This window comes from Parasteatoda tepidariorum, chromosome 6 (assembly GCF_982258835.1).
Source record: "Parasteatoda tepidariorum strain Cologne lab strain chromosome 6, Ptep-v5.0, whole genome shotgun sequence".
NCBI classification, from domain to species: domain Eukaryota; kingdom Metazoa; phylum Arthropoda; class Arachnida; order Araneae; family Theridiidae; genus Parasteatoda; species Parasteatoda tepidariorum.
In genome coordinates, this window is record NC_141760.1 from 103,976,608 (window position 1) to 104,002,988 (window position 26,381).

General features: G+C 32.3%; 2 protein-coding genes across 2 annotated transcripts; both read left to right on the plus strand.

Moving 5' to 3' along the window:
- Positions 1-748: 748 nt before the first annotated feature.
- Positions 749-10,235, plus strand: LOC107441482 (astacin-like metalloprotease toxin 5). The gene is made up of 6 exons (XM_087166323.1): positions 749-887; positions 2,660-2,724; positions 3,515-3,602; positions 5,731-5,839; positions 7,622-7,797; positions 9,968-10,235. The coding sequence occupies exons 1-6, from the start codon at positions 821-823 to the stop codon at positions 10,207-10,209; spliced, it is 747 nt and encodes a 248-aa protein (XP_087022449.1). The 5' UTR covers positions 749-820; the 3' UTR covers positions 10,210-10,235.
- Positions 10,236-13,542: 3,307 nt separating this feature from the next.
- LOC110282811 (astacin-like metalloprotease toxin 5) lies at positions 13,543-25,027 on the plus strand. The gene is made up of 6 exons (XM_043055844.3): positions 13,543-13,701; positions 19,682-19,746; positions 20,237-20,324; positions 21,835-21,943; positions 22,932-23,107; positions 24,760-25,027. Exons 1-6 carry the CDS (start codon positions 13,635-13,637, stop codon positions 24,999-25,001), a joined length of 747 nt encoding a protein of 248 aa, XP_042911778.2. The 5' UTR covers positions 13,543-13,634; the 3' UTR covers positions 25,002-25,027.
- Positions 25,028-26,381: the final 1,354 nt, after the last annotated feature.

The following is a 26,381-nucleotide window of genomic DNA, read 5'->3' on the forward strand; positions in this document are numbered from 1 at the left end:
TAGCAATAAATCTAAATTATTAAGAATGACTTTAAGAAGTTTATTGTTTCTTGTAAAATTAGCTTTGATGGTAGGATTAAAACAACGAGCGTACACCCTCTTACTACTTCTGTAAAATGGAATACAGGTTGGCGCCTCCCTTGCCGATCTCCAATGAAACGTTGTGCAAAGCGTAGAGGTGGCGAGTTCGAATTCGTAAATCCACGGCATGGAGAAATTAAGTTTATAATTTGTTAACTCGAAAATAACTCGATCTACTTCGATCAAATTTTGTATTTAAAAATTGCTTACTTTAAAATGGTGTTAAAATTTGTATACATCACAATTAAAAAATGTCTCGACTACTTTTAGATGAAATAATTAATAATTATAAATTTTTTTGTTTAATTGAAATTGTTTATAGATTAACGGATTTTATAATTGTGTGCAAAAATGTTTTGATTTGCTTAAAAATTTCTCCTGCATTATAATTTGCTTTAATTTTATTTAAGAAAAATATTTGTTACTTGTATTGATGTTCTTTATTACATTTAAGGAGCATCGACATTTTTTAAGTGCTTAGGGCCCCTGAGGTTCTTTATCCGGTTCAAACAAAATTTCAACATATTTTTACAAATATAGCATAATTTAATGCTTTTTTTCTCGCCTTAATAGATGCAAATATTAGTTAAAAGATAAGAGGAGGAAAAATGAGTTCTTTTCTCTTGAGAATTCTTACACATGTTGTAAATTTCTCGAAGAATATATAATTTAGATAAATGCAAATCACGTTTCCCACTCCAGTGAAAACTCCGATTTTGTTTAGGAGTAAGCTGTAAAAATGGAGTCCCTGATTTTGTTCGGAGTATTTTTCGTATTTTCGTGTCCTTTCTATGTAGCCGTCAAAGGTATGCATGTTTAAAATTAAAGAAATAATCAGTTTTTTTGTATATAAAAATATATTAAATTTAAAATACTTAGACTAAAAATGGAAATTAGTGCGGGTTTCTAACAGAGTGTGTCTTAGCAAAAATTTATAAAATGTAATTTAATATTTATTTATACCTACCATGAATTGGAATTGTCAAGTTTTACTTCTCTTTCATTTGGTGAGAGGAAAATAATTTCTAGACGATCTTTTGTTCTTCTAGGAAGAGTTGATTTATGGTGTTGAATATTAATTGGGAAAAAACGGTTTATCTCTATTTTCCTTTTTACAGAGAAGACTATTGGATTTTGTGCATTTCGAGGATCAAAATTGTGATGGCATGTCTTCGGATCATCCTCAGGGATGTTTCCCAGACCTTCGCCAATAGCCCGTTGTGCAGCTCTAGTGCGACGTAAATGAACAACAACAACAGCATTTCGAGAATTACTAAGTTATCCCAAATATGGGAAAATGGGAAACAATAAAGGGAAATGGGATCAACTTTAGGAAAATCTGTTATGAGTTCATCTGTTATGAATCTGTCAGCAAAAATTTTAAATTTTGCTTTGAAATTTTTATGGTTTGTAAGTTAAAGCGTGAGATATTTGCGAATGTTTTTATTTTCACCATAGGAAAACTACACATAAGTTCTTTATGCTCTCCCTATATCTTGTTCAAATTTTTAATCGTTAATAAAATACTTTTTAATCATCCACTCAAGTTTAAAGAAATTTTTTTGACCTTGTAGTAGATGACACGTGATGTTAATACAGTTTTTTCAAATATTAATTCATTGATTATTGTTGTTGTTGTTGATTTACGTCGCACTAGAGCTGCACACAATGGGCTATTGGCGACGGTCTGGGAAACATCCCTGAGGATGATCCGAAGATATGCCATAACAATTTTGGTCCTCTGCGGAGGGGATGGCACCCCCGCTTCGGTAGCCCGACGACCTGCGCCTCGAAGTCGAGCACTTCACGGTAGCACAGTTTAGCGAGGACCAATACCGCACACCCTCGGTCCCTACGCAGACTGATCCAAGTGGTCACCCACCCGCACACTGACCGTAGCCAGTGATGCTTGACTTCGGTGATCTGCTGGGAACCGTGTCTTAACGATCAGTCCACTGCGGGACTCATTAGTAGTTGTGAATCAGCTGTTCAACGATGGTAATATAATAAAGTTAATATAGTTGAATTTTAATTTAAAATTTTTAATATTAATAAGGTTGAGTTTAGAGAAATCATTAATATTTAATGGAAAAAAAATATTAAAAAAAATTCTTTATAAAATATTTTTAGCCACAGAATTGCCCGAATTGGATTTGTACATAGTAAAATTATAAATAAAGTTTACACAGGAATTTTAAATTAAACCATGCAATTTATATAGAATTTAATTACATCAATTGGATATCCATTGTTTAGCACTTTAAACTTCAGCTTTGTCGTTGCATTCTAGACGGCATGTCTAATTTTCTTTTTGGAATATTTATTTTTTCGTTCTAGATTGACATTCAGATTGAGTTTTAGAACGTGAAGATCCGATCATTAGATCAAAAGTTATTCAAGTTGGTCTTTTTATTTTGCACACTGTGTATTTTCCTACATACCATCATGAGTTCAAGTTTCTAAACTTGATAGTATTTGCGCAACAAAACAATATGTAATATTAAGTTTAACACCCAAAAAAGCTTTAATAAACAGATGGAAGTTACTTTACATGATGGTTTTTTTAATTTTATTTCAGGAGACCTTCCTTTGGAAAACCCTGACTTGTATGGTGGAGACATGATGGGCATTGAATTGGACGAAGTAAGATTTCTTCTTAATGAATTTAAATGAAACGTTCTAGAAGTTCTTTTCATTTAAACTGTTACAAAGTAAATTTCATAAATTGTTTGGCTTAGTATTGGCAACTTCAAGGAACTTTAACTGAGAAATCCGACAAAATAGTGCGGAAAGTTTAAAAAAAAAATAAAAAAGTTATCATCCGCGTCACAAATGGAGCGTAATAGGAAAGATTGGAACAAAAATCTGTTCCAGCAAATCATATATATATAAATTCAAAATGTAGAGAAAACATGGAAAAAATTAGAGAACAATGAAAAAGAAAAATAATAATAAAAATAAAATAACAAGAAACCGGAAAAAAATCCGAAAAAAGGAAGAAAAAAAATTAATAAGAATCCGGAAAATAAAAGATATAATCTTCTCATCAGCTCACACGATTATAATCGCAAAAAGGAGTGCTTTTTTTAATTTTCCTCCTGTTTTATATACATACTAATCAAAAATACATTTGCTTGTGTGTTCCCGCAAAATTTTCCGTTTTCGTGCAGGAAAGAAACATAGTTTGAAAAAGGAATACTTTATTTACGAGGTGTGATACCGCGCACCCTTGGTCCCTACGCAAGCTGATCACTCATTTTTTACATTCAACGATGCTTGACTTTGGTGTTCTACTGGAACCGTGTCTTTACTATGTGCAGGTTTATTTTGATAGGAAAAGAGTACCAAACATAACTTAAGCTATTGGAGTCACGTTCGGAATTTATTTTACACTGTAGACGTTACTCATTCCATATTAATAATTCTTTTTTAGGATCGTAATGCTATTGTGAACAAACTGCAATATTGGCCTGGTGGCATTATTCCTTATGAAATTGATCCTGGTATAGATAAAACAGTCCGTAAGTGTCTATTCTTTTACTTTATTCTAAAAAAATGTGCAGAAAATTAGCATAAGAAATAACACGACTCAATTTATATATATATATATATATATATATATATATATATATATATATATATATATATATATATATATATATATATATATATATATATATATATATATATATATATATATATATATATATATATATTGTTGTTGTTGTTGTTGTTAATTTACGTCGCACTAGAGCTGCACAATGGGCTATTGGCGACGGTCTGGGAAACATCCCGGAGGATGATCCGAAGACATGCCACCACAATTTTGATCCTCTGCGGAGGGGGTGGCACACCCGCTTTGGTAGCCCGACGACCTTAATAATTCTGGTTTTAATGGATGTTTCTCTTCTCGGTTCAAAATATGAAAACGTGCATTCTTACAAAATATCCTGCTCTAAGAATAGATTTTTCGATCGCTCGATTTTTTTAAAATTAGTTATACGACACGGAGATTTTGGCACTCATTCCAAATTCTTTCAACTTTCGAAATGCAAACTATCTTTTGACTACCGAATTTTCGAACAATCCAGTTAATAATTTACATGTGACGTCATTATTCTTTATTTCATTGCTCTTTTTATAAATATTTTAAGTAATTTTGCCTGAAAAACTAAATACGTCAATTCGCTATAACTCGAAGTACGATAACTCGAATATTACTATAACTCGATTTTTTTATGAGGTCCCGACCCTTTTATTTTCAATTTCATGTTAATTATTCTCGATTACTCGAATTTTACTCCCTTTAACTCGATTTTTTTGGGATCTTTTGAAGCAAGAAAAAAAAACCTAGGAGCTGATATCTTGTCCCTTCCTTTGCAACACACACACAATGTCTTTCGCACTCTTCATGGAGAAGCTAAAGCTGTCCCTCTTGAAGTATGTGAACAGTGGTTAAATGAAACGTTATCAAATTTACTTCAAGGATACAGTTAAAATGATGTTTTCAATATTGATGAAATGGGTTTATTTTTTCAATGTCTTCCAAATAAAGCTATGATGTTTAAGGATGAAAACTGCTCAGGGGGTAAAATGAGCAAGGAACGTTTGACCGTCCTAGTTGGAGGAAATGCGTCTGGGACAGAGAAATTGCCCTTACTTGCGATCGGAAAATACCGAAATCCCCGATGTTTCAAGAATGTAAAAACGTATCCTTTATCACGTATCCTTATACAAGTCTAACAAAAAGTTTTGGATGACATCAGTATTTTTTGAAGATTATGTAAGAAAATTGGATCGGAAATTCTTCGCTAAGAAAAGAAAAGTGATACTCTTTATGGATAAATGCACAGCGCATAGTGATCTACCTAATTTGAAAGCAGTAAACTTGCAGTTTCTCCCGCCAAACACAACAGCAAAGTTGCAGCCGATGGACCAGGGTATCATAAAGTGCTTCAAACAGTCTTATCGTAAATGGCTTGTCAGAAGAATGATCTTAAATATTGTAAGCATTTAGAAGATTTGTAATTAATAAGCATTAATTAAATAATCCGACAATATTTTGAAAGTTCAAAACCGAAACTAACGGTCGAACTTCCGATATGTCGAAGTTTTTCGTCAGTCCTATCAGATTCGAGCTATCGCGAATTCACTACAACAGAGAAAGTTGAAATTTTAAAGAACAATAAAATTCAAATCACGATTTTCAGAAACTATGGGAATTCATATTCTTACTAAATCTGTTTTAAAACTGCTAGCACTAATCAGATTCTTAATTTCTATGTACATTTTATGCAAATTTTTATTTTGTCAGACTAAAAAAGTATTGCGCAGACTAAAAAATAATTTTTTATTAAAATTTAATTTTTACTTTAAGGTGTTTTCAAAGCTTTTTAATGGAACAAGAAATCGCGTGTTTATCCCGAAAAGAGAAGGATTCACATCTTCTCTTAAGATTAAAACCGAGTAAACTTTTACAATTGTTTCCGTACGACAGCGTCGAAACGATTCTCTATCTCTTATGAGCTAGAAAGATAGACTAAAGCTGTAATTAGCCCTAGGAGGTTAAGTGGGTGCAGATTATTTTGGACGAAACTTATTTTTCATTGAGATTTAGAGTGTTCAGAGAGTGAAAATATTTCTTTTCAGATCCCGCTATTATGACAAATGCTATGTGGCTCTATAAGAGAGATACCTGTATTCGGTTTGTTCCCAGGAAAGGCGAGAAAGACTACGTCAGAATTTTCCCGGGACAAGGGTATGTATTTTAAGATGGATTCAGTTGATTTTTAGAATGATTTGTAAAATTTTATCTCCTTCTTAGATATAATTATATTTATTCGATATTTTAATATCTGCTGAGGATAGATTAGAAGAAACATCAGTGTTCTGAGTACCATCCAAATATATACCGGGCAGTGGCCCTGAACCGTAAAAAAAAAAACATCAGTGTAAGGTGTACCGGGAAGTGGCCTTTAACTAGACCTGGTATACAGGGTGATTCTAAAAAGATGGGCAAAATTTTAGGAAGTGATAGTACACACCCAAGCAAACAATTTTTATCAAAGAATGCCTGGTCGAAAACAAAACGCAAAGGTGTTGGCGTATTTGGAAAGTTGTTTGATGCAAACGTGAAAGCTCCATTCCTGTTGCGAGTTACTGCGTTGCGTTACTTGTCGCCAAGCTTTCGGCCGCTGCAGGGAAAGTTCGTGATATGCCCTATCTTTTCTTAGCCGTTGTACTGCGTGCATAGCCGCTGCCGACCACTGTTTTGAACACTTATTGTAATCACATACCATTAAATTTGCTTTCATAACTTAACTTCATCGTTCTTTGTGTGTTTTTGCCTCATATAAGAACATAAACTTTGACGTCCTCTAGCGGTTTTGCGTTTTGTTTTAGACCATGCAATCTTTGATAAAAATTGTTTGCTTGGGTGTGTACTATCACTTCCTAAAATTTTGCCCATCTTTTTGAATCACCCATTTACCAAAAGCGACTATGTGACTGTCAACATTCACCGGTAGAAGTCACAACAACCAACTTCGGTCAGTCATAGTAACATACATAAGTCATGAATGAAGACATTTGATATGAGTGATTTTTTCATAAGGCCCTGCTGATAGCGGATGTTCTGTTTGTTTTTATAACGTTTTAAATTTGTTCCTTATTTAAATGGATTTATCTGGAAAGAAACACCTCTCTTGTTATAAAAGTTACTGCAGTGCATGAGGTCCTATCCTGGCAAAAATAAGTACCAAAATATTACAAAATATTCATAATTTTTATATTTATTAATAAAAAAATTAATAAAATGCAGACTGGGGGGAGAATTTTTGCCGAAAATAATAGCAAATCGAGTGGCGATTGGCAGCATCACCATTTGTTACAAATTGGCAGTCCTGTTCCAAGTACCATGTTATTGAAAACATATTTTAAAGAAAGATGACGAAGCTCGTTTCTTGATATTCCAGAAAATCTGTTCTGTGCTTCCCAGTGCATTTCAGTTTAGATATTTCTCATTATTTCTAAGGTAATCATCTTGTTCGCATACAAGTTTTATTTATTCTTTTTACCCATTGGCAAAATGGGTCTTGGTTTGGATTTGATGGCGTTCACTACGCTTTTCAACTGTGTTCAAGAGTAGTGCGCATGCGTTGCTATGGCGACCGCAGCTGTTCTTCTTTTTATCTCCACTAGCAGGCGTTTTTAATGTATTTACATAATAATAATTTGAAGTATTTTTATATTCCTTTTATTATTAACGTATAATGACTTGCTTGACTGTGATTTCAATATAAATACGAATGCTGAAGTAGGAAAAGTATTTTGTGACGTCTTGAAACACGTACATAGGCAGGATTTGAAAACCAATCAGGCGACAAACATCCATTGAGGCAGTTTTTGCAACCCATGATTTGAAGTGTTGCGGCGTTTATCGGAGTCAATCCAGAAACAAAAAGCATTTAACCAATGGGTAACCAGTGATCACAATAAAGCGATCAAAACTTTTTTGTTGATTTTTATTTATTGTTTTTAGGTGCTATTCTCATGTAGGCAAGACCGGAGGGCAACAACCATTATCTCTTGGACCAGGATGTGGCTATATGGGAACAGTGTTGCACGAGCTGGCCCATGCTATCGGTTTCTATCATGAACAAAACAGATCAGATCGAGACGAATACATAACTATTTTTTGGGAAAACATCAAAGAAGGTTTCGTTACGCCTTTTATTGCTTACTAAAATAGTGTTTATCTACGAGGGTTGTTTATTAAGTAAGGTGCCGCTTGAAAATAAAAGCCAAACGAAAGAAAATTTTCAGAATCAAATTTATTTTCAGAATCTATACACACGCTTCTTCTTTTTCCCTAACATAGCTGTAAAGGCTGGGATAGCCTGGTTGGTAGAGCACTGGGTCAAAGAGGTCGTGGGTTCGATATCCACCGGCCGAAAACTCTCCGTGCAGTAAATGGTGACTAATGCACGCTAAATCTGTATAGTCACAAAGTTCTCCATGTTCCCATAACAAATCATACCTCTGGGGTTACTGATCCAGGAGTTTCCTTGTCTTCTGGATTGGTTCAAAAATACAAGGTTATGGAGTTGAACATTAGTAGTTGTAAACCGAAAATTGGGTCGGCTGTTCAACGACGGTAACAAACATAGTTGTGAAGTTGGTTTAAACACTTATCATGCCTTACAACTAGATTTAGAATACCCTCTTCATACAAACTTGCCGCCTACTCCATTCACCAAGAGGTCACGGCCGTTTTCGTGTATTTCGTCATCGTTGTAGTGATTGCCACCGAAATGATGTTTGAAATATCGGAAAAGAGGAAAATTACACGGCGCAAGGTCTGGACTGTATGGATGGTAGGTCCAAAACCTCCCAACCAAAAGAATCAAAGCTGGGATCTGAGCTGCGCAGAGAGTCATTGTCATAGAGTAGCAAAATTCCCTGTCAGCATTGCAGGGAATTTTGCTACTTTAACAGTCGTAACTTCACAAATCTGCCAGGGTATTTATGCAGCAGACAGGTTTTCTGTCGGCTAAAAACGCATTACTGACTGTATTTCTTGCGTGGAAGCAGATTTGTTTCAGTTGAACGTTTTAAAGACACAAAACTGACCGTACAGTTTACTTACACAGCTGCTACTGAGCACAGTTGTTTCCAATGAATGCAGGAACACGACTCAAGCACTCGTTACGACGCACGTGTCACGTATTAGCGCACACAACAACACGGACTTTATTTAAAAAGCAACCCTCGTACATTTAGACTTTTTTTTTATTAATGTTGCTGGTCCATTCTTCACTGTTAGTTGCAGAAATATGTCCAAAAAAAAGCATAAAATAAAAAGCTTAAAAGACTCTCGTAACTAAACAATATAGACTATTCCTGTCGGAAAAAAAAAACTTTCGTTTTCGTGTTTTGCTGTTAACTCTGTCTACTAACGAAATAAGACCTTCAGATTTTAGGATTACCGATTAGGACAACAACCGATGCCATTGGTGACTGTAAAACATTATATTTTCTGTCGAACTGAAAATTTTTGCGCAACTTTATTTTATTTAGCGCTACGTTGTTGCTGTTTATGATGAAACATTGTTTTATAATTTTATCTAGTCATCTGCACCGACTGTAACGAACTTTGTAATTTACTGGAAGATAAATATCTATAAAAGAAACCTAACTTATAAGGCTTATTAGGCTATTAAGCACACCGCACACGTCTTCTTTTCTTTTAGAATTGTTTTTTGTTTAATATTATGGTTGACAAATTGCGCTAGTTCCATAAGAAACAAAATATATTTTCGCTATTTTAAAATTATAAATTACATTTATATTTTAACTATACAATTTAGTTGAAAGAAGTTAAATGATCAATTAAAATTAAATTACATTTTTTTAAAAATATTACTATTATTTATAATAATAAACTGCATTCTTTATCGCTGAATTCATCAAAAACTATAATCTATCATTTTCTGCTAACAGAACCGCGTAAACAGAACAGAGTAAAGCATCATGAATGGTATGCCACAGCTTTAAAATGATAGTCTAAGTCCATTGTGAATGCTAGTTTTGATTTTGTGGTCGAAGTTAAAATGATATTCCACTACGTTAGCGTTCCAAAATCTATTTTTCTCACTTACGCAAGTTTGATATTTTTTTTATAGGCGCATGCGCATTTTACCAGAACTGACGCTGGCGCACTAGGAGTGCGCGTGTCCCATTACATGAAATCTTACGTACGCGAGCGTCGGGAGCGTACAGAAGCTAACATAAATTTGCGAAATCTCCTTAATGATAGGCGAATTCAGGAACGATGAATAGATAGTTTTCACTTTTTGATTTAAAATACATTATTGTTTCTTTGCAGGTTTGGCGGATCAGTTTTTCTTGTTGAAACCTCACCAGAATCAGCTTCTCTCCACCTTTGATTACGATTCCATCATGCTGTATGGCTCTTATACATTCTCCAAAGACAGGAGAAATCTTAAAACAATGTTAAGGAAAGACGGTGGCCTTATAAGGGAAGTGATCAACAAGAACATGTATAGTAAATCGGATATTGCCCGAGTCAACAAATTGTATGATTGTCCAAACCGCTCTAAAGTCTAAGCAAAATAAAGTCACATATGCTAAAATCATGTTTTCGTATAATAGTTTTGCTAGTATTTTTCTTTTATGGGAGTGTCTCTGAATAAAGAACATCGTCTTAAGTTATTTTGTTTTATTTAGCAACCAGCATTGTACATTTAACCCAATTTTGGGTTTTACAATCAATGTTCCTTCCCGCCACTTTGAACTTAACCCAGAAGACAAGGAAGCTCATCTGTCTAGCACTGGAACAAACTAGCACTAAATGGAGGATTTTTTAATGGAATTTACTAGCATATGAGTTACAAAGAGAGAAAAAAACCCCCACAGAAACTCCCGTGGTTAGCCTGATGGCAAGGGGACTCTAATCCCTGATCCGTCTACCATTGAGGATATTTTACGACAGCACTGATTTTTGTGTGATCCTAGAGCCAAATTTATCGCCAACCAAAATTTTGACCACTTTAAAGCATAAACATACACAAAATGTTTCCTCAAACTCAAAACAAGAACCGAGGTAGCAAAGAGATAAAGTCTTGCCAGTTCAATAACCTGATTGTTTCAAATTATTAAGTCCATCCAGTGGTCGGAGTGCGTTACATGTAGCGGAACTACTGTAGTCGCTATTATTTCCGTAGTTTGTAGTTCAGTGAGCTATTTTTTAAGAAAAGTGGTTCACTGAGTAGAGTGATACAAAAATAGCAACATTTAATTATCAAGATGGTAACAAAGTCAACTGGTTTAACAACCTAATATTTTCTCCACATTTCAATAACTTTAATTTAATAATTTTTATTTTAATAACTTATTAATTTAATAACTTAATATTTTAAATTTGTTTTATTTACTTTAATAGCGATGCTTTCTGAATTCTTATGTTTTCTTTTAAAAAAAAAGCATAGGAAACTGAAACAAAAATAGCTGTAATATTCAATAGTGGATTGCAGTTTTAAAATGAAAATTAATAACCGGTTTTAGTTCAATATATTAAACAACATGTAATATTAATGCATTAGCTTAATGTACTAATCTCCTTCTTTGAAATCACAATTATAATAAAATATAAGACTTCTCAAAATAATATTAGATTATTTATGCACAACAGAGATCCTGCAGACAATAAAAAATACTAGTTGAATGGTTAAGTTATTTTAACTATTAATTAATTTAAAAATTGGTCCGAAACAGTGGAATCGGTTGGTAACAGTTGTTTTTCAAATTTAATTGATTGAAAATCTTTTATTAGAGTACGAAAAAAGGCAACTTTTCGAATTGATTAGAATTAAATTTCCGATCTTTCGCATGTCACTTATTACAATTATTTTAAAATATTTGCGTTTAAGCCCCTACCGCGTTGCGGTCAGGCCGACAGGCAAACACCAATCGTTTTGCTCTAACCAACATATTATGTACTTGTAAATAAAACATAAAAAAAAACTTATATATTTTTATATATAACTTATATATTTAGATATTTTATATATTTAACTTATATATTTTATAAAAACTTATATATTATAGTCAGGCTGCTCCTTAGACTATTTGTGAACTTACAATAAAATTAGTATTCAATACAACACAATATGAAAGCATATTTTGCGTTATAAAGTAATCGCTCAATCACTTATACAGGGTGTCTCAGTTAAGCGTTTCAGAACTTTCAAGAGGGGTAGGGGGCATCCTGACGACTCGAAATCATATAGCAATGTGGGGTCGGAAATGCTTTCCTGAAGCGGTGACGTACACAGAAGCACCATAAGGAAAAGAGACCGTAAGTGAAAAATCGCTATAATAATACATTGAAAAAATTATATGGTACATGGGCCAAAGTAAGTGTTCGAAGTTTCTGCCCCCGGCTACAATGCACACCTCACATCTCCGGCGCATGGACATTCTAACATTCTGCAATACTCCAGGCATATCTCGCAGGCAGCTACTGCGATTCTTGCAACCAGCATTATCAACAGGGGTGTCATAAACCAGTGTTTTCATATGACTCCAGAAGTCAAAACATGATAGGTCGGGTGACCGAGGAGGCCATATAATTTTTTCAATGTATTATTATAGCGATTTTTCACTTACGGTCTCCTTTCTTTATGGTGCTTCTGTGTACGTCACCGCTTCAGGAAAGCATTTCCGACCCCACATTGCTATATGATTTCGAGTCGTCAGGATGCCCCCTACCCCTCTTGAAAGTTCTGAAACGCTTAACTGAGACACCCTGTATATTATAAAACCCGCTTTCTGTTGATAATTTTCACACAAATGAAATCTAAGTGAAGCAACATATGACGGCTCAATTATAAAGTTAATTAATTATTAATTCAAAACTTTAAATGTTTTAGATTCGGAATATTTACTGAATATTTTTGATTGATTGTAAATAAATAAAATAATAGCGTGAATTAAAATTTTAAGCATCACGTTTTTCGAGTGAGGCAAGAAGAAGAGAATAATTCGATTTTGTGACACCCAAAACAAGAAAGTCCTTTCTAAAGACGGAGAGAGGGCCATCGTTACAGGCACGAAATAGAGTTAGTTCCGTTAATAATAATAATAAATGCTGTTGGTAGTAAGAAAACTTTTATAAATTCACGGAGAACTGTCATAGGTTTAACAATAGTCTCAGAGATAAAAAAAAAGAGTTGATTATATTTCCGTTTTAGTACTGAATTTGAGCTCTTATCCATAAAAATTAGTTAAAGTTCGATAATTTTCGTTTTATATGAATATTAACTTGAGATGTACATTAAAAATGTTTTTAACAAAAATTCGAAAAACATATTAGAAGACTTTACAGAACACCCGAAAATTTTGTGAAAAAAATTAGGTTATATTTTGCAACATTGAAATTAAAAAAAAAAAATCTTTCGAGTCAGGATAGTTATATAAAAATAAATAAATAAAACACCAAAAATATCAAAATTATTCAATTTTGCTCTAAAATCACAAAATGCGTGATTAGTGTTGAAAACTCTTCAAAGAATTAATAGAAAAATTTTGATTTCCACCAAATCCTCTGCGAAAAGCGTTACATTTGGCCGCTATATAAATTTATTTATTTTTGAAAATTTACTTTAATTTTATTTAAGAATTTTTTTTATTTATTTGTATTGATGTTCTTAATTACATTTAAGGAGAAACAAAAATTTGAGAAACAAAAGTGCTTAGGGCCTCTGAGGTTCTTAATCCGGTAGATATCTTGCGTAAAATTTTAAACAAAATTTCGACACAGTTTTACAAATATAGCACAAATATAGCACTTTTTTCCCACCTTCATTGATGCAAATATTCTTTAAAAGATAAGAAGGGGGGAAAATGAGTTCTTTTTCTCTTGAGAATTCTAACACCTGCTGTAAATTTATCGAAGAATGATTTAGATAAATGCAAATCACGTTTCCCATCCCAGTGAAAACTCCGATTTTGTTTAGGAGTTAGCTGTGAAAATGGAGTCCCTGATTTTGTTCGGAGTATTTTTCGTATTTTCGTGTCCTTTCTATGTGGCTGTCAAAGGTAATATATGTTTAAAATTAAAGAAATAATCAATTTATTATGTTTTTTATATAAAAAAAATATATTAAATTTAAAATACTTAGACTAAAAATGGAAATTAGTGTGGATTCCTAGCAGTGCGTCTAAGCAAAAATTTATAAAATGCAATTTAATATTTTTTTAAACCTATCAACAATTGGAGTTGTCAAGTTTTAAATTGTACTTCTCTTTCATTTGAAGACAGGACAATAATTTCTTAGGGAAGAGTTGATTTATGGTGCTGGATATTAATTGGGAAAAAATGGTTTACCTCTATTTTCCTTTTTACAGAGAAGACTATTGGATTTTGTGCATTTCGAGGAATACTAAGTTATCCCAAATAACAACTTAAGTAATTGATTCAAGTTACAAGCTTATTGCTTGAATTTCTGGCATAAAGTGTTCAAAAATAACAGTTTTCTATCGTAATTTATTATAGGTCTCCCAATCCTTTGTAAGTTTTAAATCTTGCAGCTAAGTATGAAATACCGCAAGAACTGTCTCTAAAGTTACAAAATAATCCTTTAAGTATTTTTTGAGAAGATTAAAAAAAATTTCAAAAACTGAAGGCTTTTCCATTATTGTATGTTTTCCATTATTATTATTATTATATATATATATATATATATATATATATATATATATATATATATATATATATATATATATATATATATATATATATATATATATATATATATATATATATATATATATATATATATATATATATATATATAAATAAATACAAGAAAACACTAAGAAAGTTAAGAAAAACAATAAGTATCATTTATTGCGCTTAAGCTGCAAGTAAACAGCACTCATTAGATAAGTTCAAAATGAAGAATAAAACAAAGAAAAATTATAGACATATGAAAAAAAGGGGGTGGGAAATAATAAGTAAAAAAATAACAAACAACATTTTATAAAAAAAAAAAATGAAATGTTAATTAAAAAACCGGAAATAAAGCCGGAAAAAAAAGCTTGAAAGCTTCTTTTTTTTCCGGCTTTATTTCCGGTTTTTTAATTAACATTTAATTTTTTTTTTTTTTTTTTTTTTTAAATAAAATGTTGTTTGTTATTTTTTTACTTATTATTTCCCACCCCCTTTTTTTCATAATTTTTCTTTGTTTTATTTGTATTTGTATTATTATATATATATATATATATATATATATATATATATATATATATATACTATGATAGGTCGGGGGATGTGGTTGATGGAAGGGCCATGTGGTGAAGATCATTCGCCATCTGCTTGTGCTGGAAGTTGTATGTCTCCATTCGAATGAAAAGTACAGATTTTTGTAGACTAAGGCATTTTATTTAACATTTCTATTTCATTTCAGTTTTTGAGAAACATGTTCATTTCAGTAAGCGGCTCATCCATGCACAAGAGCCTAACTGCACCACGTGCATGCTGGATCCTCCCTGTGTGCTCCAGGGAGTAGATAGTAATTTAATTTAAGTCATTTGAATAATAATTGTTTTCTTGCTGAATTTACCTGATGGTTCAAATAATTAGGAGATAAGGAAAAACTTATTATGGTAAAAATCAATGATTAAACTCTAGAGCACACAGGGGGAAAAAACAAAAAATTATTCTGCTGCTTAAGAAAGCAACCAACTCTTCGAGATCCACGGGGAATACTGGTCTATCTCCAAAAAGATAGCGTCCCCTCCCTAGCGGTTGCAAGAATCTCTAAAGACGAGCTATGAGTCGAGCCCTAGAGATCCTGCAAAGGCAATGAAGAGGGCGCTCCTGTTGGAGACAGCCCAGTAGGAAAAGTAAATATTGTGGTGATCCCATGATCACACCACAAATTGGTGTGATCATGGGATCACCACAATATATATATATATATATATATATATATATATATATATATATATATATATATATATAAGTACAAGAAAAGGCTAAAATTATCTACTAAAATTTTTTCTTTGTTAATTTTTCCATGTGCAAATCCATTTCGGGCAAATGCGTGTTAAATTATAATTTTTTTTCCGATTTTTTTTTTAAATAAAATTTAATCCTTTTTTTTTCTTCTTTTTTTTAATACTGTTGTTTGTTATTTTTTTACTGATTACTTCCCCCCTTTTTTTCATTTGTCTTTAATTTTTCTTTGTTTTATCTTCATTTTGAACTTTGAAAAATAAAATACGGAAAAGATATAATCTGGTCATCAGCTCACACGATTATATCTGAAAAGTATATAGTGCTTTCTTACATCTCATTAATATAGCCGAAGCAGGATTTATCAGCACAATGGTGCGAGGAGCACCAAAGCAAATTGAAACGAAAATAGAACTCATTAAGCAAAAAATATAAATAAAGCAAAAAATATAAATAAAGCAAAAAAATGTAAAATAAAACAAACAAAAAAATGCAAAATAAATCAATAAAAAATAGAAAATAAAAATTCAAGTAAATAGAGAATAAAATTCAAAATGTAATATATAAAGCAAGTAGTGAATTGAAATGTACTTATACTAACAGGCATTTTTCAGAAATGATTTTAAATGTTTTTGTTACAAGTTTGACAGATTACAAAATAAGACAAAATTTGACAGGTAATAAAAAAGCTTGCAGCGCATCCTAGTGTGTTAGCCATTCATACAATTCTGGCGAACAACATGTAAGTAATACATTTCATAATACATAATTTACAATACACAATTTGCGTGAAGTAACACATACTCGCAAGTTTTGCAGATATACAAAGTGACAAAAAATCTCTCCCTCCTCAAAAGTCTGATCGTTAAGATACGGTTCCCAGCAGATCACCGTAGTCAAGCATCACTGGCTGCGGTCAGTGTGCAGGTGGGTGATCACTTGCATCAGTCTGCGTAGGGACCGGGTGTGCGGTATGGGTCCTTGTTAAACTGTTCTACCGTAAACTGCTCGACTTCGCGTGCAGGTCGTCGGGCTACCGAAGAGGGGGTGCCATCCCCTCTGCAGAGGATCAAAATTGTGATGGCATGTCTTCGGATCATCCTCAGGGATGTTTTCCAGATCGTCGCCAATAGCCCATTGTGCAGCTCTAGTGCGACGTAAATGAACAACAACAAAACATAAAAATAGAAAGTTAAATAAAGGAAAGGTTCAACTTATGGCGCGTTCTTACTGAAGCACAGGAGCGCATTTGATTTTTAGTAGCCTTGGATTGGCCCGAGCTGGTTATGTGAAAGGTAAATAATATTATACAGGATAATTCAAAGTTTATAATTGATAAAGTTGAGTCGTGGTGGCTCAGGGAATAGAGCGTTCACCTTCCAACGAAGTAAACCGGGATTGAATCCCAGCGATGCCTGGTCTAAACGAATTCCGCACCAGGATCGAACGTACCAAAGTGCTAACATAAAATATCCTCAGTGGCAGACGGATCATGGGTTCCGTTGACGTCAGACAAACTGTGGGAAGTTTTCGTGGTTTTCCTCTCCATGTAACACAAATGCTGCTTAGTTCCATTAAAAAGGTCCTCCACGCAGGCAAATTTCTCCCAATACTTGATCCAGGATTTCCCGTGTCTTCTGGATTGGGTTAAAAATTGCAAAGCTACGGAGATGAGAATTAGTAGTTGTAAACCCAAAATTGGATCAGCTGTTCAACGACGGTTATAGAGTAAAATAAAAATAATATAGTTGAATTTTAATTTTAAAATTTTAATATTAATAAGCTGAAATTTAGAGAAATTATTAATATTTAGCAAAAAAAATTGTTTAAAGAAATTCTTTCTTAAATATTTCTAGTCACGGATTTGTCTGAATTGGATTTGTACATGGTGAAGAAATAATTTGATTTACAAAGAAATTTTTAATTGTAACATACAATTAACTCAATGATTTTATTTAGAATTTAATTACATCAGTTGGATATCCATTGTTTTTAATTAAAATTTGGATGAGTTCGTCAATTTGTTTTTTCGACATTACTACAAATTCTTTAAGTTCTATTTATTTATTTGTATTTAAGTAAACGTTTTCAGAAACATTAGAATTCTATGTAATAAGCTTATTTAAATAAAAAAATTAAAATCATTTCTTTTATCGTATAAATCCAGAATGCAGATATTTTCTTCTTTTTTGATACTTAAATCGAAAAAATTAAAATTAATATTAACACCATGATTACGAAGCAAGATTAATTCCTCGGGGTAAATATTATTTAACAAAATTGTATAATCTTGAAGATTAAAGATAATTAAATCATTAATAAATCTAAAAGCAAAATTAAAATTAAGAGTTCTTTTTCATAATTTGTGTATAAATATGCCAGCTAAGAGTGATGAATAAATAGATACTTGTGGTTATTACATCAATTTGAACCGAAATTTGTTTTCCATTGTCAAGATAATTATTACAAAGAAAAAAAATTTATTAGAATTTTCCAGTAATCGAAATCGCAAATAAGCATATTTTTATAATCATAATAATAACTTGTAATAACATCTTTTAGTTTAGTAAGGGGAATCAAATGCATCTCGGAAATCAAAAGTCGCAATAGAATTTTAGCTTGTTTACTGATTTCTAAAATCGGTTGATTATTAGTGATAATCCAATAAAAAACCTTCTTGAATAATATAGTTAATGGTTTTATTTAAGTAGTTGGAGAAAATGGTGCTAGGTTTAGTTAAGTAAGAATTAGATTCACAAGTGATTGTTCCAAATTGAATAGAAATTTTGGACTGATTATTAGGCATGAAAATTGTATATTATAAGTTTTAATTTTCAACCTCTTATATGAAGCTAAAAATTCTTTAATGATAATATTATTATTTAAATTACAAAGATTAAAATTTTGATGACTTTTTAGCTCCTCATTTAAAAATTTCAACGTAGAACATATTTTCTATTTTTGCTTGATTGTTTTATTTTGCATTTTTTTTTGTTATATCTTACATTTTTTTGCTTAATAAGTTCTATTTTCGTTTCAATTTTTTGGAGCTCCTATCGCACATTGTATTGATATATTTGGCTACATTGATGCAATATTGGAAAGCACAATTTTTTTTGATATATTCGTGTAAGCTGATGACGAGGTTATATCTTTCCCCTAGTTTATTTTTTGTTTAAATTGTAAATTTATTTTTAAATTTGTAAACATTTAAAAAAAAAAATTTCTCACACACATCCCTTAAAAAATCTTCTCTATATTTTTAACTAATTTTTCGATGCACTTGCAACTTCCGCTCAGCAAATAAAACTTATTATTCTTTTTCTAAATTTTCTTTTTTCTTTCTCATTTTTGACAACTTTATGTCATTTGATAAGCTCTAACAGTTTTAATCTCAATTGAGAAACCCACAAATTAAAAAAAAAAATGAAATATAAAGGTTTTGATTTATATCTGGTATTTATTTGCCGTATTTTTTTAAATTAGTTTTTCGATATTTTCTTAACAGCGTGAGCTTATGAAATGCAGATCTCATGAGAGATAAACTTTTCGCCAACAATGAATAAGTAATTGTTATTGAAAACAAAAGAAAAAATCAGGAAAAAAGCACTTAAAATTGCAATAACTTTATTTCTAAAAATATATATGAAAAATATATATATGTATATGTATAAAATACATATAAATAATAAATAAAAGAAATTGTACGAGATATTTAATTGAATATTGGCCTTTTTAACACTTTAAACTTCAACTCTGTAGTTGCATTCTAGAGGGCATGCCTAATTTGTTTTGGAATATTTATTTTTTACTTCTAGATTGACACTCAGACTGAGTTTTAGAACGTGAAGATCAGATTATTCGATCAAAAGTTATTCAGGGTAGTCTTTTTATTTTGCACTCTGTGTATTTTCCTACATACCATTATGATTTCAAGTTTCTAAATTTTATAGCATTTGCTCAACAAAACAATTCGTAACTATAATTTTAACACACAAAACATCGTTAATAAACAGATGGAAGTTACTTTACATGATGGATTTTTTAACTTTATTTCAGGAGACCTTCCTTTAGAAAACCCTGATTTGTTTGGTGGAGACATGATGGGCATTGAATTGGACGAAGTAAGATTTCTTCTTAATGAATTTAAATGAAACGTTCTAGAAGCTCTTTTCACTTAAACTGATATAAAGTAAATTTAATAAATTGTTTGGCTTAGTATTGACAACTTCAAAGAACTTTAACTGATAAATCCGACAAAATGGTGTAGAAAGTTCTAAAAAAATTCACAGATAATCAAATTTTGCATTTTTTTATAAAAAAAATTAAAAATTGGTATTATTTTCTCCCCCTGCTGTATATTCTAATCAAAAATGTTTTTATTTGCGTGTTACCGCAAAATTTTCCGTTTTCGTGCCGGGAAGAAACATAGTTTGAAAAAAGGAGTACTTTATTTCTCGAGGGGTGATACCGCGCACCGTGTCTTTACGATCTGTGGTTATTTTTTTTTGAAAGAAAAAGACTATCCAACATAACTTAAACAATTGGAGTCATGTACGGAACCTATTTTCCATTGTAGACGTTACTCATTTCATATTTGTAATTCTTTTTTAGGATCGTAATGCTATAGTTAACAAACTGCAATATTGGCCCGGTGGAGTCATTCCTTATGAACTGGATCCTGGTTTAGATAAAACAGTCAGTAAGTGTCCATCCCTTTACTTTACTCTAAAGGAAATGTGACGAAAATTAACATAAAGAAAATAACATGAATCAATTCTTCTTAAAAATGTTATTTTTCTTCATGGATATATATTATTAGACGCATTATAAGATTCTATGTAAAATATTTATTATCAGGTGAGCTTTATTGTTTTTACTGAACCGATTTGAACTTGTTTACGTTCGTGTATCAATTGGTGAAATCAGACGATATATAATGTAAATTCGACGAATTAATAAATTAGGTGATATATTATAAAAATATAGAATACCTGATATATTCAATATAGAATATACCAGGCATTATATTAGTCTATTATAATAACTAGACCAGATTTATTAAACTCACTGCAGTTTTTTAATAATTACCCGTTTTTCACGAGTTTATATACAATAATTTTGAACTTGTTTACGTTCGTGTATCAATTGGTGAAATCAGACGATATATAATGTAAATTCGACGAATGAATAAATTAGGTGATATATTATAAAAATATAGAATACCTGATATATTCAATATAGAATATACCAGGTATTATATTAGTCTATTATAATAACTAGACCAGATTTATTAAACTCACTGCAGTTTTTTAATAATTACCCGTTTTTCACGAGTTTATATACAATAATTTTATATTTAAACATACATGTAACGGGTTTTCCTTCAGGAGATTTTTTTATATACTTCCTATTAGTATTTATTTTTAACGTATTGCATTACAATGTTTACCAATTATAATACTATATATATATATATATATGCTCTAAGAATAGATTTTTTTTGTAATGAAATAATGAGCTCCATTTTGTAAGAAGTTCTATGCCATCGAATTTTGGCACTCACGCCAAATTTTTTCAACTTTTGAAATGCAAACTATCTTTTGACTGCCAACTTTCCGAACAATCTAGTTCATAATTTTCATGTGACATCATTCGTTACTTCTTTACTCTTTTTACCAATATTTTAAGTAATTTTGTCTGCAAAACCAAATACAACAGAGCAAGTTGAAAACAATAAAATTCAAATCACGATTTTTCGAAACTATGGGAATATTCTTACTAAATCTGGTTTAACTGCTACACTTAAAAATGCACCAATCAGATTCTTAATTTCTTTGTATATTTTATGCAAATTTTTATTTTATTGGAAAAGTTACAATAAAAGCTACAATCGGAGCAGACTTAAAAAGTATTTTCTATTAAAATTTAATTTTTGCTATTTTTGTTTCCGAAGCTTCTTAATGGAACAAGAAATCGTGTGTTTATCACAAAAAAAAGAAGGATTCCCATCTTTTTAGAAGATTAAAACTGATTAAACTTTTTCGATTGTTTCCGAACGACATCGTCGAAACGATTCTCTAGCTATCTCTTATGAGCTGGAATGATGGACTAAAGCTGTAATTAGCCCCAGGAGGTTAAGTGAGATTTTGGACAGAACTAATTTTTATTGAGATTCTGAGTGTTCTGAAAATGAAAATATTTCTTTTCAGCTCCGGCTATTATGACAAATGCTATGTGGCTCTATAAGAGAGATACCTGTATTCGATTTGTTCCCAGGAAGGATGAGAAAGACTACATCAGAATTTTCCCGGGACAAGGGTATGTATTTTAAGACGGATTCAGTTGATCTTTAGAATGATTTGCAAACTTTTATCTCCTACTTACTCCTATTTTGATACCAATCAGAAAACAAGTGCCTTTGGAAGGAAAAATAGAAATAACTTGTTCAAGAAGAGTAATGAGTACATACTTGACATATTCAGGACCGACCATGATCACATATACGAAATTATATGATTCTCTCTTCATGGCTCATGGTACCATACATGATAGGAGGTACCATACATGATATCGGCTCAGATCACATAGATATGATCTCAACACGTTACTCTCGTATTAGTACGCATGCGTACTTTTTATTACGTACAAGAGTGGGCGTGGGAAGTGCTTCTTTTGCCATCTGCTGTTTTGTGCTGTACAGTGCAATTCAGTACAGAAAATTTTCATTCAATCTAAATGTTCTCTGATGTCAGCATCTTGCTCGCATAAAATATTTATTTATTATTCTCAATTTCTTTTTTACCCATTGGCAAAATGGGTTTTGGTTTAGATTTGATGGCATCCACATACTTTTCAACTGCGTTAAAGATTAAAAGTAAGCTGTGCGCATGCGTCGCAATTGCATGCGTTGCTATGGCGTCCGCTGCTGTTTTTCTTTTTCTTTTCACTAACAGGCATTTTTAATGTATTTACATAATAATAATTTATTAGTATTTTTATATTTTTTTATAAAGTATATATTTTTTTTATTAACGTATAATTACTGGCTTGACGGTGATTTCAATATAAATATGAATACTGAAGAAGGAAAAGTATTTCGTGACGTCTTGAAACGCGTACATAGGCAGGATTTGAAAACAAATCCGACGACAAACATCAATGGAGGCAGTTTTTGCAATCCATGATTTGAAGTGTTGCGGCGTTTATCGGAGTCAATCCAGAAACTAAAAGCATTTAACCAATGGGTAACCAGTGATCACAATAAAGCGATCAAAACTTTTTTGTTGATTTTTTTAATTGTTTTTAGGTGCTATTCTCATGTAGGCAAGACCGGAGGGCAACAACCATTATCTCTTGGACAAGGATGTGGCTATATGGGAACAGTGTTGCACGAGCTGGCACATGCTATCGGTTTCTATCATGAACAAAACAGATCAGATCGAGACGAATACATAACTATTTTCTGGGAAAACATCAAAGAAGGTTTAGTTATGCCTTTTTTTAATTACTAAAATAGTGCTTATGTACGTGGGTTGTTTATTAAGTAAGGGCAGTTTGAAAATAAAAACCAAACGAAAGAAAATTTTCAAGAAGCAAATTTATTTTCAGAATCTACGTGCGCTTCTCTTTTTTTCCCTTCAACATAGTTGCCAGAGGCTGGGATAGCCTGGTTGGTAGGGTAGTGGGCCCATGTCCAAGAGCTTGTGAGTTCGATCCCCGCCGGTTGAAGACTCTCTGAGTAGTAAATGATGACTGTTGCACGTTAAATCTGTCTAGTCGCAAAGTCCTCCATGTTTACATAACAAATCAATACCCCTGAAGGTACTGACCCAGGAGTTTGGTTGGTTCAAAATTGGCTCAAAGGCTGCAGAGTTGAGCATTAGTAGTCGTAAACCCAAAATAGGGTCGGCTGTTCAACGATGGTTATAAAATAAAATAAAATAAAATAAAATAAAATAAAATAAAGCATAGTTTTGAAGTTTGTTTAAACACTTATTGCACCTTACAAGTAGATTTAGAATGCCCTCTTCCTACAAACTTGCCGCTTGCTCCGTTAACCAAGAGGTCACAGCCGTTCTCACGTATTTCGTCATAGTTGCAGCGATGGCCCAAAAAATGATGGTTGAAATATCGGAAAAGATGAAAAATCACTCAGCTCAAGATCTGGACTGTAGGGGGTTGGTCCAAAACTTCCCAACCAAAAGAGTCCAATATAGCTGGGATCTGAGTTGCAGATCCCAGCTTAGCGAAATTCCCTGTCAGCATGGCAAGAAATTTCGCTACTTCTCAAATTGCTACTTCACAAATCTGCCAGTGAATGTATGCAGCAGACAGATTTTCTGCAGACTAAAAACGCATCACTGACAGCATCTCTTTCTTGGCGGGAGATTTGTTAAATCAGAACATTTTAAAGATACAGAACTAACCCTACAATTTACCTACACAGCTGTATCTGAGCACAGTTGTTCCCAAGGAAGGCTGGAGCACGACTCAAGTACTCGTTACGACTCAACCGTCGTTGAACAGCTGACCCAATTTTAGGTTTACGACTACAAATGTTCAACTACGTAGCCTTGTAATTTTGAACCCAATCCAGAAGACTCCTGGATCAAGTACTGGAAGAAATTTGCCTTTGCGGAGGACTTTTTGATGGAACTATCCCGCATTTGCGTTACATGGAGAGGAAGACAACGGGAACCTCCCGAGGTTAGTCTGATGGCAAGGGGACTCTAACCCACTGATGATATTTTACGTCAGCACTGTGTCGGTGCGAGCCAGGTAAGGAATTGGTGGGATTCGAACGCGCTCCACCTCATTAGAAGGCGAACGCTCTATCTCCTGAGCCACCACGGCGCTATCTAGTCATCTGCACCGTCTGTTTAGGAACTTTGCAACTCTCATTGGAACTCCTACTCTCATTCTGGAGCTCCTACTCTCATTTTTATTTACTTTTTATTCTTATATTTTTTTTTGTTGCTTTCGAAATCAAGTTAAACACGAGCTAATAAAATGTAGAATTCGGCAGGAACAAATTCTTTAATAATTAGTGAATAAAGGAATGCTTAAATAAACATCAGTGGATAAATAGCCGTTAACTGAAGCAAGATTCAAAATACATTATTGTTTCTTTACAGGTTTGGCGGATCAGTTTTTCTTGTTGAAACCTCACCAGAATCAGCTTCTCTCTCCGTTTGATTACGATTCCATCATGCTGTATGGCTCTTATACATTCTCCAAAGACTGGAGGAATCTTAAAACAATGTTGAGGAAAGATGGTGGCCTTATAAAGGACGTGATTAGAAAGTACATGTATAGTAAATCGGATATTGCCCGAGTCAACAAATTGTATGATTGCCCAAACCGTCCTAAAGTCTAAACAAAATAAAGTCACATATGTTTTCATATAGTTGTTTGACTTTTATTTTTCTTTAATGTGAGTTATATGTTATAGAACACCGTCCTAGGTTATTTCGTTTTATTTAACAACCAGCATTGTACATTCAACCCATTTTTGGGTTTTAGACAATCAATGTTGAATTTTGAACTTAACCCAGAAGACAAGGGAGCTAATGGATCAAGCACTGGAACAAAGCATCACTAAATGGAGGATTTTTTAATGGAATTTACAAGCATTTGCGCGTTACATAGAGAGAGAAAAAAACCCACAAAAACCTTCCGCGGTTAGCCTGACGGTAAGGGGATTGTAAACCTTGATCCGTCTACCATTGAGGATATTTTGTGTCAGCACTGATCTTTGTGTGAGCCTAGGGCACAATTTAACGCCAACCGAAGTTTCGACCACTTTAAAACAAAAACAGACACAAAATGTTTCGTCAAACCCAAAACAAGAACAGTGGACACCATTAATTTCCGTAATACACTTCCACACCAACGATTATCAAAATCCAACGTTTATTGAAAAATGATGTGGAAAAAAATAAAACTGTTTCCTCTTTTTTTAGTTCAATGGTAAAGTATAGTTTTTAAATTTTCATGTTGCTTTATTACAAGTCATTTTATTACAAATTTCAAGTATAAATAGAAACAACTTTTATAAAAATCCATATATTGTTGTATTTATATATTGAACACTTATTTGTAAGAAGAAAAAAAATATTTAAGTGGTAAAAAAACCAGAAAATAAATTAAGAGAAAACGAATCTTGACAACATTTTATTTTATGTAAAAAAAAACAAAAAAAAAAAAAAGAACTCATTAAGATTCCGAGTGATGTAAATAATAGTATATTATGTAAGATTTATCATTTTGATAATTTTAAGGGCAACAAATTATAATAAGGAAAGAAATAGTTAGAATTATTTTACCTTTATTAATTCTTCTGGGATTTCTATTACATAAACCCCTAACGAGCAGGAAAAGAGGTAGACCCAGGCTGAGATGGCTGGATTTAGTTGAGACTGATTTCCTTACTCTAAAGGAGAAAAACTGGCGAACAAGTGTCAAAAGTAGAGAGAAGTGGATTCGAATTCAAAGGAAGGCACTGGCCCACCCTGGGCTGTCTAGTCAGATATGATGATGATGAATTTTTCTGGGATGTACCTTTCAGTTTTGTCCATTATTTTGTAGCGTTCGGGTTCAAAGTTGACTTATTGATATTTTTTTGATTTTATTCTACCCGTAAGAGGTATATTCTACTAATAATAAATAAAATTGTCATTAAGAACTTTTATTACGGATAAAACTATTGAGTAATATCGAAGTTTTGTAGTGTACGATTTTATAGAAATTAATTAAT